The 15,505-nt window shown below is 51.4% G+C and overlaps 2 protein-coding genes across 6 annotated transcripts; one reads left to right on the forward strand and one right to left on the reverse strand.

The window, feature by feature from the left end:
- Nucleotides 1–18: 18 nt before the first annotated feature.
- CNPPD1 (cyclin Pas1/PHO80 domain containing 1) lies at nt 19–5,791 on the reverse strand. Its single transcript, XM_019741827.3, has 10 exons — nt 5,584–5,791; nt 4,573–4,806; nt 4,233–4,320; nt 3,697–3,805; nt 3,048–3,129; nt 2,760–2,880; nt 2,546–2,674; nt 1,950–2,011; nt 1,483–1,600; nt 19–1,256 (listed from the first exon to the last, which is right to left on the reverse strand). The coding sequence occupies exons 3-10, from the start codon at nt 4,299–4,301 to the stop codon at nt 711–713; spliced, it is 1,236 nt and encodes a 411-aa protein (XP_019597386.1). The 5' UTR covers nt 4,302–4,320; nt 4,573–4,806; nt 5,584–5,791; the 3' UTR covers nt 19–710.
- A 324-nt stretch (nt 5,792–6,115) lies between these two features.
- RETREG2 (reticulophagy regulator family member 2) lies at nt 6,116–15,199 on the forward strand. Of its 5 annotated transcripts, none has more exons than XM_074313625.2 (10): nt 6,116–6,542; nt 6,843–6,949; nt 7,647–7,677; nt 7,993–8,128; nt 8,544–8,628; nt 8,929–9,072; nt 9,234–9,328; nt 9,488–9,623; nt 9,872–10,161; nt 14,828–15,199. In XM_074313625.2, exons 1-10 carry the CDS (start codon nt 6,268–6,270, stop codon nt 14,837–14,839), a joined length of 1,311 nt encoding a protein of 436 aa, XP_074169726.2. In that variant the 5' UTR covers nt 6,116–6,267; the 3' UTR covers nt 14,840–15,199. The 5 variants fall into 5 exon arrangements, with proteins under 5 accessions (XP_074169726.2, XP_074169711.2, XP_074169717.2 ...); XM_074313610.2 differs by lacking the exon at nt 14,828–15,199 and adding an exon at nt 10,267–11,341; XM_074313630.2 differs by lacking the exon at nt 14,828–15,199 and adding an exon at nt 10,267–11,341 and having other exon boundaries at nt 6,156–6,542; nt 8,081–8,128.
- Nucleotides 15,200–15,505: the final 306 nt, after the last annotated feature.

Consider the following 15,505-nt stretch of genomic DNA (forward strand, 5'->3'; position numbering starts at 1 on the left):
AAGGAAGAGTCCAGGCCATGCAACTGAAACTTTATTGAAACCTCAGTTCTACAAAAGCATGAAAAACCCAGATACAAAGCGGCGGCCAGAGAGGCCTGTGAAAAGAACACCCAGGACAGGAACTGGAAGAGAGGAAAGCCCAGGAGCAGGGTACTAAGAGAAGGGTGGAAGACAAAAGGGCAAGGTTGAAGGTCCCAGCAGTCCCTGGCTCCTTCAGACTACATCCAAGGGATGGGTGTGGAGGGGACTTCCCACCTCGCCCGCCCTTAGCTCGGCAGCTCCCACCCTGGCCCTATCCATCCCTGGCTTTCCTGCTTCAGGGACATCACACAGACCCTGGTCAACGTTTCCTCCCTCCCCCTTCCTTCTCCCATCTTTACCCTTCCATTCCAGGGAACTCAAAAGCAAAAGTCTAAAATAGCCCAGGGGAGGTGAAGAAACAGGGGCTTCTCGGTCCATCTGTGACAAGCCCCCGGTCACTGAGTAGAGCTTCCCCTGGCACCATCACTGCCCTGGCCAAGCAGCCAGACACTGAGGTCTAGGAGAGCAAGGACCTTCAGTCCTCCTGCCCCACGACACCTTAGCTCCCTCAGCCAGAAGAACAGGGACCACCAAGGACCCAGAGAGGTAGAGAGGATCTAAATCAAGCATTGCACCTCCAGGATCTCAGGGCCTCCTAAGTCCTGTTAACGTGTTCCCTGGAGCCCTGCCTAGCCTGGGAAAATGAAAGACTTGAGGCGGGCCAGCTCCATGATGCTGAAAAGGGAACATTGCTGGGGCTGAGGGAGCAGAGGGGGCATCGGGCTCCAGGGCCAGGGTGGAGCCAAGCCATGGGAGTGGTACCAGGGGCTGGGGGGCCCAGTGGGGACCGTATGGTTGGGGTGATCACAGGCACGGCAGGTTGGGGAGTCTTTCTGGAGCTTCTGGCAGAGGGGACAGTTATGGAGAAGAGTGGGAGGGGCAGGAGGATCTGGGGGAGGCAATGGGGGGGGAGTCAGTGAGGCCAGAAGACTGCCCCAGAGTGAACGCAGCCCTGCGTCGCCGTCCAGGCAGCTGGAGACATTAGCAGGAGATGGCAGGCACTGTGGCATGGGAGAAGGTATGCAGGGTTCCAAGAGGCACCTGGAGGCCAATCCAAGGTCTGGGGGGCCACGTGGGGGACTGCAGGACAACCCTAAGGACTGGTGTATTACAGCCACTGATGCCACGGCCAGGGCCACGCTGCTCACATATGCCATAGTTAATAGGCAGGAGAGCTGCAGGAAAGAAGATACGAAAGGTCGATGTCAAATACACCTCCCCTAAAACCTGCTTCTGACTGTTTTTAACATACCCACCCTTGTCTCTAGAAGTCCAGGTTAGAGCACCCTGTCACCATCTACCCCCAAACCCCACCTCCTGAGCCTTTCAGCATGTGCTTTACATCATCGCACCCACACAGCAACCCACGCAGGCCTCCTATCCTTCCTGACCCCTCCTCACCTTTGCCAGCTGCTGGCAGAGGGAGCCCAGGACCAGTTGCCAGGTTGGCTGCTCCAGCAGCACACACAGGTCTGTGTAGGTGTACCAGCCCCGCCGCCGTCCCTGCTGCTCTGCCACACTATTAGGAGCGGAGAAAAGACAGAGAGTCTGCAACTCGCCTGCAGCCGGCCCAGTGGGACCTACCAGAGAACACTGGGGAACTTGTTAAACGGACAGATTCCTAGGCTGCCTGTTGATCCAAAAACCGAGGGTGAGACTGAGATCTGTATTTTTGATAAGCTTTACCCACCCGCCCAAAGGTGATTACAAAGAGGGCAGGCAGGTTTGGAAGCCACTACCTTGGGCTAGTCTCTTTCCTGTCTCCTCCCTGCCCCCAGTTACACAGACCCTCATCCCTGTCTAGCTCTTATGCTTAGGCCTCGGCCCCCAAGTCCCTCAAGCCCCTCTTCCCAATTCTTAGAACCTACCAGCTCTCTAGCCAGCTCAGCACCTCAAAGATCTCCCGAGGGTCAGTGTAGAGACGCCAGTCCTGTGGGTATGAAGAGAAAGGCACCAAACCAGGCTCGGACATGAGCCACAGTCGGTCAATAATGCAGCTGCTGCAGCAGCAACTACAACCACCACTATAGGTAACACCTACTTGGCGCTATGTGCCAGACACTGTTCCAAGAGCTTTTCTGTATTAACTCATTTAATCATCACATACCTGGTTTCACATTACATGCTCCATTAAGGGCAAGGGGAGAAAATAATCCTGCAAATGGTCCATGCCCATAGGGAGCTCAGAGTCTAGGGACAGAAAGTCTGGAAGCAAATAATCAGAATGCAGTAAGATAAGCTCTGACTCAAATGTATCCTGTTGGGCCTAGAGGAATGGGGGATCAGCTATGCTCCCTTTCTGGCCTCACCACACCAGGAACCCCCAAAGGCTGTAGTTAGAGAGCTAGAAAGACACAAGGAGGACAGGCAGAAAGAGAAGCGAAGAAACAACAGAAGGCTGAGAGAGAAAAGAAACATAAAGATGAGCCAAGGAAACAGAGCAAGCGAGAGAACAGCTACTCACCATGGCATTCAGGAAGCCCCTCTCCAGGGCATTGAGAGTGGGCACTGCCACACCCCCTGCAGCTCCCCATTCATCGTTGAAGACCTCCTCCTCCTCCCCTTCATCATAGAGGTACTTACTGGCCACCATCTGCAGAGGAGCCAGGGGTGGTGTCAGTAGAGTTCACACCGGGCTCCTGGCTCACCAGAGAGATGAAGGGAAGGGGGCACCTTACCATAGAAATCAGGAACAAGTCAGAGGAGGACACATGCTGTAGGTAGTCCGGGTTTCGGTGCCGGAGCCGTTCAATGTACACCAGAGCTAGCATCATAGCACACGGGGATATGCACGCCTCCCTGGTTGGCGGGAAGGATCAGTAATTAAACCCAAGGGTCTTTCAGCTCTTGGAAAATTAACTCTTATGCTCATCCCTGTATCTTTACATCTTCTCTTCAGAGATAACCATTTCTTCCTCTCTAGGGTCCAAACACTCTCATCCTGCCCCCCTCAACTCCAGGCTCACCGGGATACATGGGCTACGTATTTCTTCTGGAGTCTGCGAATAGGGCTGGGCGCTGCCTTCTGGAGCAGTTCCACAGCAATGTCTGCAGGGGGCAGAAGGAAGACAGAGTAAGCAAACAGCTCCCCTGCCATGCCCCTCACACACACACAGTCCCATTACTATCAGGGAAGACCCAGATCTATATTATCTGAGGCTTTGGAGACAGGACTATAGTAGCAAAATACAGATCAAATTCTCCCACACAGACAAAAAGCCCTTCCCAAGTTTGAATTCTAGCTTCTTCCAGCAGGAAGGTTTATTTCCCTGTCACCTAAAATTATTTACATTTGCTTTCACTCTTGTTCACTTGAGAAATAAATATGCTTTGTTTATTTGGGAAACATATGGTGAATATTCTTAGGAAATTAAGAGTTTCTGGTATACAAATCAAGAGTGATATTGAGTTGCAAAACAACAATGTATTTTCTACTCCTTTGAGCTAAAACAAAAAAAAAAACAAGTGAAATATAAACCCAGTTCTAGTTATACCAGGTACCAATGAGCTACGTAGCTGAAAAGTCAGGGCAGCTCCTGGGTACACCTAGAGTCATTTTGGTGCCTGCTGACAACCCCATTTGCACACTCTCACTCGCTCCGTCACGCGTCGAACCTGCCATGGGGCTGGAGAGCTCCTCCAGGTTACAGTCCGCTTCCCATTCCCAGCCATAGTAGAGTCTTCTTCGGATCCGGGCACTCAGCTTCTGGTGTCCTGGGAGGAACTGAAACAGGGCAGGAGGGTGGTGGAGGGTGAAGGGCAGGGAAGGGTATGACGGAGACCTGGCTCCGGGCTAGAAGGGCCGCCTCACAGCTAGTGGGTCCGGGGCCCCACCCATCCCCGCGTTTTCTGGATTGTTTGCCAATGGCAGCTTGTCCACAAGGGGTGGAATCCTCCTCCACGGAGGGCTCCCCAGGAGAGATTCTCCGAGAAGGGCCGTGGCTGGCCACCCCTACCGCCAGTTCTGTACCCTAAGGCTCTCCCCCAAGGCCTAAGCCGCCAGGGCCTCGAGTAGGCACGGCCGGAGTGGCTGCCTCCCGGCTCCCGGGCCGACAGTCAGGCGAGCTCGCGGTCCCGCTCTGCTCAGAGGGGAGCGGCCCGGGGTCCCGTCTCCAGGCGGGAAGCTGGGGAGGGGAGGGCCGCACGCTCACCGAGAAGTCCTGGAAGCCGGTGAGGGAGAAGGTGCCTTCTTCGTCCAGCAGGAGCCCAGCTAAGTCCATTGCGCGGACAGCCGCAGCCCTGCGAAGGGGGAAGGGAAGGGAACGAGTAGTAAGCAGGACGCGGAGCCGTCTCTGCCCTCCGGTCCACCTGCCCGCCGGCCTCCCAGACGCGGGCCACCGCCCTCGCCAGTGCCGCCCCCTCCCCTCGCGCCAGCCGCGGCAGGCGGGGCCGAGACGGGCGGGCGCCTCTTCCTGTTCCGCCCCGGGCTCCCTGTCTCCCAGGTTGAGGCTCGGAGCTCGGGGCGTAGGGCCCACGGGCCGGGGCGCTCACCTCACGCAGTAGAGAGGAGACCTGGCTACGAGGCGAGTAGTGGGCTAGTGCCGCGCCGCGCGTCTGCCGGGCGTTTACAAGCCGCGGTGGTGTCGCCAGCGAGTCAGCGTTGGGCACTTCCTGCCGCCGGCTGGGCCAAGCCACTGGCCCCTACAGCCGGGAAGGACCTGGGCTCGAAATCCTGGGCACACTGAGCCGGTCAGGTCACAGAGCTGAGTCCCAGCGTGCTCTCATCTGAGAAATAGGGACAATTCCTTAGGGGACCATGCCGCACAGAAGATGAACGAAGCCTGCTGACTTTTTGTACCAATAAAAATGTTTATGTGCATGAAACAAAAACGCAGGGCTTTCAACTGTTTTTTAAAGGGGGATATGCACACACAGCAACATACATTTAAAAACGTCGGAAAGGATACACAAGAAACTTAATAGTGGGTGAACTGTGGACAAGGGAGCAGGGAAACCTACTTTTGCTGTATACCAGTATTCAGTATACTTTTTTTAAAAAAAAGATTTTATTGGGGAAGGGGAATAGGACTTTATTGAGGAACAGTGTGTACTTCCAGGACTTTTTTTCCCCCCAGGTCAAGTTGTTGTCCTTTCAGTCTTAGTTGTTTAGGGCGCAGCTCAGCTCCAGGCCCAGACACCATTCCTAGTTGCAGGGGGCACAGCCCACCATCCCTTGTGGGACTCGAGGAGTTGAATCGGCAACCTTGTGGTTGAGAGCCCCCTGGCACATGTGGGAATCCAACCAGCAGCCTTTGGAGTTAGGAGCATGGAGCTCTAACCGCCTGAGGCATGGGGCCGGCCCCCTTTCAGTATATTTTTGAATGTAAAATCTAAATATGTATTTTGTAGGGTTAATGCAGAGATGAAGTGACTCATGAGACTATAAAGCGCCTAGTACGTTGTAAGCCTCAATAAATGGTGTTAACGTGCCCCCCCACACACACACACACACACGGGTTAACAGCACTTAAACAAGGTTTTGGGTTTTATTTTAAAACTCACCTCCTGACCACAATCTAGCTTTGAGCAAGCGATTGGAAGGAGTTTCGACATGTGAAGGGAAAGTTTACAGAAAGACACGGGGAGGAAACAAACTTTCTGAGTTGGTGAAGCTGTTTTTGAGTGCGTCGGGTCACGTGCTGGGGTTTGTTTATCCTCGGGAGAGAACTGGGAGGACCAGTACAACGAGGGTTTAGTAAAGGGACGTCCGCCGCCCTGCCAGAGCAGAAGCAGATCCTACCGGGGATTCTGGGCATGTGGAAACCCCCTTCTTGCCTCTTCCGCCCGCTGCACACGGAATAGCATGCCAGCACCAGACTCCCTAGCCGCCCTGCCTACACAGAGAAGAAGACGGGCTGGGGTGGGCAAACGCGTAAACACAGTCTTTAGGTCAGGCAGAGCCAGACACCGCCCGGCCCCGGACCTGGGGTCACCACTCCAGGAAACAGAACAAACGCGCCGAAGAACAGGGGCACCGGCAGCCGATGGCGCGCAGGCGCGGGCGGCCCCATCCCCGCGGTTAGGGCGCGTCACGTGACGGGCCCGTCGCTCCGCTGTCACGTGACGCCCGTCCGCGGCCTCGGCGGCGCTCACCGCGGCTTGCGCGGTCTTCCGCCTGACGCGCCCCCGGCGGCAGCCGCGCAGCCCTGGCTCCTCGCGGGCTCGGGCGCCGGCTGCGGCGGGGCTATGGCGAGCGGCGGTGGCGGGGGTAGCACCGGCGCGGCTGGGGGCGCCGGGCTGGGCCTGAGCCTCGGCCTGGGCCTGAGCTTCGGCATGGGTGAGGCCACCGGCGAGGCGGAGGAGGAGACGGCCACGGCCGAGGCGGTGGGACGCCTGGCCACGGCGCTGTGGCTGCGCCTCCGCGGCTGGGAGACGGTGCTGGCGGCCGCACAGCGGCTGCTGGTGTGGGAGAAGCCGCTGCACAGCCTGGTCACGGCGGCCGCGCTCAACGGCCTCTTCTGGTAACGGCCGCGGAGAGGGGCGGGGCCGGGCTGCGCGGGGAGAGCTGGGGCAGGAGGGGTCGGGGGCAGGAGGGGTCGGGGTACCCTTCCTCTTTTCTGGGGTTGACACTTGCCCTGGGGAATGACCCATCCCCAGGCTGTAAAGACTTGTCCGCCTGGGTCCCTCCATTCCTCTCTCCTCGGGTCTCGAGTTAGGCCTGGAGGTTCCCGTTCCCCCATCAGTCGGCGCTTTTCCGCCTTTTGCGATGGCTGCGGGGGCCTCTCACCCACTCACCGCTGAGGCACCTGTCTCTCCCAAAGGTTGCTGTCGTCGTCGTCCCTCCGGCCTTTTTTCCTACTCAGCATCTCACTTCTGGCCTATTTTCTGCTGGATCTTTGGCAGCCTCGCTTCCTCCCTGACTTCTCAGGTGAGCGTTCCTCCTCCGTTCAGCAAGCCCCCTCGTGCACGCGCTCTGTGGCTCACCCCGCCAGCTGTGTTGAATGGTGAGGGCACTGCACCGCAGGCCACCTGCCTCGCGGTCACCACCACTCCCCCAGTTAAGAAATTGACAATTGCCCCTTTCTCGAATGTAGTGTTAGTCTTGAGTGTGGTAGCTAAGATTGTGGTCTCCGCAGCCGGATTGCCTGTTTTCCATTGCCTACTCAGCCATTTACCTTGTGTGTGACCTTGTAAAAGCCAGTCAGTCTCTGTTTGCCTCAGTTTCCTCATCTATAAAACAGGGATGATACAACGTACTTCATTAAGCGATGGAGATTAAATGAGTTAACACATGTTATGCTTATGTAGAACTTCATATGTGATAGGAATGATCTAAATGTCTGCTTTTATTATTGTATTTCTTGTTATTCATGTATTCAGAGGCTTTTGGGAGCACCTAGGTGCCAGGCTATGTGTGAGTTGCTTGGGAACCTGGTAAAATGTGGTTCCTGTGTTTGAAAAGGGTAAACTCTAATAAAGAAGAAGACAGACGTACAAATGTCAAACACTGTGCAGTTGGTATCAGAAGAAAGTGCTTTGGGACCACAGAGGGGGGGTAACTATGTCTGCCTTGGGAAGGGTCTCCCAGGGCCACTCAGTAACTTGTCCCCCTCCTCTCTCTATAGCATCGTCCCCAGAGGAGCCACACTCTTACAGGTGAGTGCAGGCCATTTCTTGCTTTACTGCCAATGTCACTATGGTGCAGGGCAACATTGCCGCTTCTGTAGGCACAGACCCCAGCACAGTGAATGGACAGGTAATGAGATTGTGTAGGTGTTTGTGTGCCTGCTCCTTTTGGGACAGGGGGTTGGGAGCTCTGGGCTTTGCTTCCCAGGGTCAGGACAGCCTCCCTTTGGGAGGTGGGGTTGTCCATTTGCTTAGATTGAAGATGTCATTGGCCTTCTCAGAGGGATTTGAGTGCTTAGGAAGCTGGTGTCTGAGGCCTCTAGGGGTCATGTCATGTCTCCCCAGTGAGGGTGCGGGGTCAGGCGCCCGGCCGCACCTGCTGAGTGTGCCCGAGTTGTGCAGATACCTGGCTGAGAGCTGGCTCACCTTCCAGATTCACCTGCAGGAGCTGCTGCAGTACAAGAGGCAGAATCCAGCTCAGGTAAATTCCCCCATGTCATACACTAGTTCTCAGCAATGTGGGGAAGTAGAGATGGAGGGATGGGAAGGAGTGACGTGAATTCCCTCTCTGGAGACTGAAGCAAGAGGCCTGGTGCCTTCTTGAGGCAACCTTTGCAGCTAGTAAACTAGTAGAGCAGGTGACAGTCTCACCTTAGGGAATAAGCTTCTGATGTTCTGACATTGTTTCCTGCCAAGGCAGATGGACCAGTTTGAATTAGGTATTTGGTGGTGTCTGTTGCAAACTTTCTGGTCTTGGGCACTCTTGACTACACTGGATCACCGCATTCTTAGAGGGTATACCACTGCTTCCATCAGCTGAGCAGGAGTTTCTGACCCAGATGAGTAGGGTGCACACCTCACCCCACAGTTCTTAGATCCTGTGCTCTTCTCTGCAGTTCTGTGCTCGAGTCTGCTCCGGCTGTGCTGTGTTGGCTGTGCTGGGACACTATGTCCCAGGGATTATGATTTCCTACATCGTCTGTGAGTAGGGTCTAACCCTGCCCTTCCCAAAGTCCTCTCCTTGTTTTCTGTCCCTGGACTGACCTAATGGGAGGCCTGTGCTCTCTCTCTGCTCAGTTACCCATGTACGGAGTTCTCCAGGGGCTGCTGTAGGATTAGTAACAATGGAAGGGACATCTGGGAAGAAGGGCAGTGGATGTGGAGGGACGAGGTTGGCACCGCCTTGGGAAAGGACCTCATCTTCCTTCAGCCCTTTCTGTTTAAATAAGGGCCCTTAGGAAATAGGCACAGGGAGCTCTGAGTGGCTGCTCTAACCCCCAGTGCTGAGTATCCTGCTGTGGCCCCTGGTGGTTTATCATGAACTGATCCAAAGGATGTACACTCGCCTCGAGCCCCTGCTCATGCAGTTGGACTACAGCATGAAGGCAGAAGCTGAAGCTCTGCACCACAAACACGACAAGCGGAGTAAGGGGCTCCTGTAACCCGGGGGCGGGGGGAGGGCCTTGGCTTACGGCTCTAAATTACAGGGACACCCTGTAATTTAGATACTTTCCAATCCCTTGGTCATGTTTATCGCCCACCACTGTCCCTGCTTGGTCACCTCCCTGCTGCTCTTGCTTCTCTAGAGCGGCAAGGGAAGAACGTACCCCCCGGAGGTGATGAGCCACTGGCGGAGACAGAGAGTGAAAGCGAAACAGAACTGGCTGGCTTCTCCCCAGTGGTGAGATCCAAGGGAGATGGGGTGTCAAGTAGAAGGCTGGGGGAATCTGCTTTAGAGTAGCCAGCTCTCAAGGGGATGGGAGTCAGTGGGGAGGGTACTCCTAGGAAATTGGATCTCTTGTTCCCCTCACCGGTTGTGTTCATCCTGGCTCTCCTACAGGTGGATGTGAAGAAAACGGCACTGGCTTTGGCCATTACAGACTCAGAGCTGTCAGATGAGGAGGCATCGATCTTGGAGAGCGGGGGCTTCTCTGTATCCCGAGCCACAACTCCACAACTGACTGATGTCTCAGAGGGTATGGAAAGCCCTTTGCCCCTCTCGATCTTCCTGTTCCCTGTCATAGAATGCTGGTGTGCTCTGATTATTTCCCCCATGTTTTCTTTGGGGAACTGACCCTCTGATTCTACTCTTAAGCTCCCGAAAGACCTTAACATCTAAGGCCTGGCCCACAATGCATATCCTGAGTTCTCATCCTTCAACATACTGGCCTATTGTGGCCATTCAGAACAGCAAGCCATTCCTAACCCTTTGTTTTCTGCACAGATTTGGACCAACAGAGCCTGCCAAGTGAGCCAGAGGAGGCTCTGAGCCGTGAGCTGGGGGAGGGAGAGGAGACAGAGCTGGCCCCTCCTGAAGACCTGCTGGGCCCCCCTCAGGCCCTGTCAAGGCAAGACCTGGACTCGGAGGAGGAAGAAGTGGCAGCCAAGGAGACCTTGCTTCGGCTCTCGTCCCCCCTTCACTTTGTGAACACACACTTCAATGGGGCAACCTCTCCCACAGATGAAGTGAAGCTTTCCCCTGGAGGACCAGTGGAGACACTGAGCCCAGAGGCAGTGAGTGGTAACCCCACCACTCCCTCCAGCACCCTGCCACCCCTCCTTTGCCTTGTTGAAAGTGACCCAGTCCCTTCTCCCTCAGTGCTCCCCCCTCTTCCCCAGGACTCACCCCAACCCCTGCCAACCCCTAAGGAAGAAGAGGCACTCAACACTGAGGACTTCGAGTTGCTGGATCAGGGGGAGCTGGAGCAGCTGAAAGCAGAGCTGGGGTTGGGGCCAGAGACACCCCCAGAGCCCCCTGATGCTCCACCCCGAGGGCCCAACACCCTTTCTCTGGTACAGTCAGACCAAGAGGCTCAGGCCATGGCAGAGCCATGAGCCGTGGAAGGAATGGCAGGCACAGTGGGGCTTTCTGGCTAGAGGTGTCAGTGTTTCCTCCTTTCCCTACTGTGGGGAAGGCAATACGTGGGGCAGCTGGCTGTCAAATGGGAGCCAGTCCACCCTCTGCCTGCCTGCCTGCTGTCCCGGGCCTGGTACAGTACCGGGGATTGGTTTTAAGCTTGTAAATAATTTTACATTTGGGTTGGTGGATGTGAACAGGACTAGGGAAGTCCTTCCCACAGCCTGCACTTGCCTCCCTGCCTCATCTCTATTCTCATTCCACTCTGTCCCAAGCCCTAGTGGTCTGTCCCTTTCTTCTTCCTCCTATCCTCAGGGACCTATGCTGCTCTGTCCTCGTGTCCCACTTGGTTGTTTAGTTCAGGCACTTTATAATTTTTCTCTTCTGTCCTGTGCTCCTCTACTTGATTTCCCTGCTGTGTCCTGTCCTTAGCAGCTCAATCCCCACTCTGCCAGCGCCTCCTTCCATAGCTACACTTTAGGGAGGCTCCTGTCGGGAAGGTTAAACCTGTGCTGGGGGCTCAGGCCCATAGTGGAGCACTTAGGTCACTGTAGCCCGTGAGCCTCCACTGCACCTTTGGCCTAGTTCGTCCCAGTTGTTCATGACAGGGGCAGAGCAGGGATCCCACAGCACACGCACCAGCATTGCGTCAGTGAGCAGGAGCTCTGTCTGGTTAGAGTGAGGTTCTCTCTTACTATCCCAGGGAAGAATAAGGAGACGTGTTCCTCCAGGCCAGGGCTACTTCAAGTGTGGTGGGATCCCCTCCTAGGGTCAGGAAGTGGACAGTCACGTCTGTGCAGGTGTTGACTGGAAAAATAAAGTGCTGATTGGCTAGAACTGCTGCCTGCCTGCCTGCCTCACTGCTCTGCCCCCCTTACCCCTTACTTCCTGGTCCCCCATCTTGCTCCTGGCTATTTATTTACCTGGTGCAAAACAAGGCCAGAAGCAAGGTTGGGACCCTGACAGCCCTGACTTGCCCTTAGCCATCTTCCCTGACAGTGTGATGTGTTCAGTGAGATTTAGCATGTGTGAATAAAGTGTACGCAGGAGGAAATTGCCTCGTCTTCCCAATCAATAGAAATTGGGGATTATAACAATCGTTTTATACTGTGTTGCCTACACCCTTAATTAACACTGCCTTAAAAAGTCCTTAACCCATCTACATGCTAACAACTTGCTCAGCTCTGATTTATCTATACTGGAGGAACCAAACAAGCAGGACCTATACCTGTATCTAAACTGATTTCAGGCCAAGGAACACTAAAGAAATAGTACCTAACACTAACTGAATGCATAATATGGGCTTGGCACTCTTCTAAGTGGTTTATACTTGCTAACTCGTTTTTTCCCTCACAACCCTGAGATATATACTGTTATTAACTCCACTTGACAGACAGGTGAATGTTCCTGAAGGCCAGAGTCCTAGTAAATAGTAGAGCCAGGATCCAAACCCGAAGCAGTTTGGCTCCAGCAATCACACTGGAACAGGAAGCCGCTGTCCATTAACGGCACAGATGGGAAGATGCTCAAGGACACGGAACTAGAGAACCAATCTAGTATCCCAGCTTCACAGAGAATGGATGCAGTAATCCTTGCCCTTTGGGGAGGAAGAACAGCCCAGAACTAAGCGGGTGGCCGCCTTTATGAGTTCATGTCCTCGCCCTTCAGCTGGAGGTACCATGTGGCAATTCTGTCTTGACTTTTTGAGGTTGAATTCTTTGCCACATCTCTCCTAAGCATTGAGAAATTTTTTCTGTCCATTTTTTCACATTTGCCTAAGAGACAATCTTTTAGGGTTGATTGAGGCCCTGTCCACTGCCACTGAAAGAACATTAACTTTTAATCATTTAGAGATTTCAGAAGGAAAAAACAGTTTAAGAAACAGGCAATTCCAAAAAACAAACAAAAAAATTATCACTCAGGAAGACAATGGCTGCCACATGCCCCATCTTTAATCCATTTTCTTGTTAAACTTGAAATTTGAAGATAGAGCCAGAAGCCTGTAGTTAGATCAAAACATTCACCATAGGTTTGGAGTTCGTGGGGGTCTATTTTGAGGTTCACCTGGTCTGATGGTTGCTACATGTTTGTCTACAGTTTTGTTTTTTTTTAAAATCAGGTGCCCTAGCTCTTTCCTGCCCCGAGATGAAAGGGACAAGAAGAAAAAGCTTTTCATATGAGTGAAAGAGAAATGTGAGAATGACAATTGGACTAAACAAAAATCAATTAGAAGTACAGGCTGGGGGGAGAAGAGTTGGTTACATGTTTACGTTGCAGGGAGGCCTGTGTACTTTAGTTAATTATACATTGTTACAGCTAATAGTGTAATGTGGCTGCTCATAAACTTTATTTTAGGCTATATTATTGGGTATATAGTCTCCAAAACAGGAAGATAATACTGTAGGGTTGTGTACTATGCACACGTTAGAACACTGCTTGCAGACAGGTTGACACATTGCAGTGTGCCCAGGAGAGGATCGCCAGAGGTGAAGGCTGAAAATCATCACATGGGAAACTGTTGAAGGAACTGAGAATGTTTAAGCCAAGAAGAGAGTGGAGTCACATTAGCTTCCTTCAAACTTTGAAGGGTTATGTGTAGGATTTCAGAGAGCAGAAATTAAATACTTGAAAAGAGATTGATAAATAGTGCTACGCAGAATTTGTTTTCCTGACTAAGGGATATTGTAAAACAGATTTAAATGATCTTTAAAATTACAAAGATCAAGTACAGAGATTCTAAGAATTGTTAATTCCTTCGTGGAAGGACAATATATCACCATGTTTTGCTTTTAGTGTCCAACTAAAGTATCCTGGGCTTCCTCCACCTGCTCCCTTAAATGCTGGTATTTCGTTGCGTCTGTCCCTGGCTCACTTTTCTTTGCATTCTACCTGGGCAATTTCACATATTCACCTGTTTAGTTTCCACTCAGGCATATGCTGATGACTTCCAAATCTTAGCTCCTTTCCCCGGCATCTCCCCTGGATGCTCAATGGGTACCTTCCACTCAACTGCACACGTCCTTTTTCCACAGTACACTCCACGCCTCATCTCCCTAAACAGGCTTTTTCTGTATTCGCCGTCTTGCTTGTTGGCACCACCAACTATGAAGGCCAATGTCTTCCTCATCCCTCACCCAGCAAATCACCAGTTGGCTGCTAATTTGATATCCAAATTATTTCTTGATTCTGTCACCTCCATGACAGCCCTGATTCACACCCTCCTCATCTCTCACCTGGCGCACTGTGACAGTTCCCCTATCCATACTCTTGTCCCTGACCAAAATTCATGCCCTACAAAATGGCTAGATTATTTAAAAAACACAAATTCGATGACCTTTCTGCTATTTAATATTAATCAAAGGTTCTCCTCCTACAAGACATCAACCAAGCTCACTGATATGGTTAAGAAGCCTGAGGTCTGCCCCTGCCCTGTCTTGCTCTTTACAGCATCAAGCCCCAAACAGCTTGTCTTTCTCTGCTCAGCTGTGTTGCCCTCCCCCACCCCTGCCCTACATACACACTTCTGCTTTGCAAACACTTCACTTGTCTTTTAAGATGTGCTTCAGACCACACCTCATCTACAAAGCCTTCTCTGATGTCCCGTGTCACGGGCTCCTCATATGAGAGCTGCTCTCCTAGTGCCCCTTCAGTATACGTCTATGTTTTCCACATATCACATGGAATCTTCATTCTCTCTATGTAAGTATAGAATATGGAGTATATAGGTATATGTGTATGTGTATAGTTCCCGCTATACTGCTTACTTACTCTTGAGGGCAGGGACTATGTCTTAACCATCAGAATATTCCCAGAGCCCAGTACATGCCTGTCACATAGTAGACGTTCAATAAATGAATGTTGGGCTAAACTGGAATCCTAAGTATTAAAGCAGTCAATGTCAATAGACTTTGGTGGTTGGTACATATCTGTTGACAGCAAATATCTTGCTTTTGTTTGTTATTGTTCTAGAGTGGGTGGTAGCTAAGTTTAAATAACCCACCCCCAGACCTGTGAGCTCCTTGTTCCTGGACGAGGTTAAAGGCAATGAAAAGGATCTAGATTTGGAGGTTTGTATTTGCCGGTTTTGGGAGCTAGAGGCTTTTCTGAATTTAAGGTAAGATTGCGATTGCCCAACCAGCTTGATCTTCTGTGATTGCATCAAATTATATTATTTCAAAAACAATTTTGACCAAACTATTCAGACTCAACTAGATATTTTGATCAAAATAACCAATTACATGTATTAGGGCTTGCTTGAAAAAAATATGACTCTGCAGAAATGGAATAAGGTTAAAAGAAGTCTGTTTTTTTTTTCTTTTTAAGTATAAAAAGTGAGTTGACTCTTCATAAAAGATAATGAAAAGCTGGGAACTATTCAAGATTAAAAAGGAGACCAAAGAGATGACAGTAACTACAAAGTGTGACGTGTCGGATCCTGAGTGGGGGGAGAAAAGCTCCTACGAAAGACACTATTGGGACAAATGATAACGTTTGAATATGGATTGTATATTAGATAAGAGATTGTATCAAGATCAGATTTCTTGAATTTGATCATTTCACTTGGATTATATAAAAGAATATCCTTATTTTTAGGATACACATTTTGAATATTTTAGAGGTAAATTGTTTTGTCCTCTGAAAATTATATCAAACAGTTTGGAAATGTAAATAAATGAAGAAGAATGAATATATGAATATATGATGTTTGTGTGTGTAGAGAGAGAATGATAAAGGAAATGTGGCAAAATGTTGGTAAGAAATACATATACCATAACACACAGAAGTTCACAATGCAATGGATAAATACATTGTAGTATGTTCAGATAACTAAACAAAATGAACAAACTACAATTAAGCACAAAAATACGGTGCATCTCATAAATAAAATGAGTAGAAGAAACTACACACAAAAGAATATGTGATGTATGATTCCATTCATATAAAGTACATTCATATTGTTAGAGGTCAAGGTCGTGCTACCCTAGGGGCAGGGGGGCAACG

The sequence above is a fragment of the Rhinolophus sinicus genome, chromosome 17 (genome assembly GCF_057876585.1).
Source record: "Rhinolophus sinicus isolate RSI-liver-muscle chromosome 17, RSI-T2T, whole genome shotgun sequence".
In the NCBI taxonomy this organism is placed as follows: Eukaryota; Metazoa; Chordata; class Mammalia; order Chiroptera; family Rhinolophidae; genus Rhinolophus; species Rhinolophus sinicus.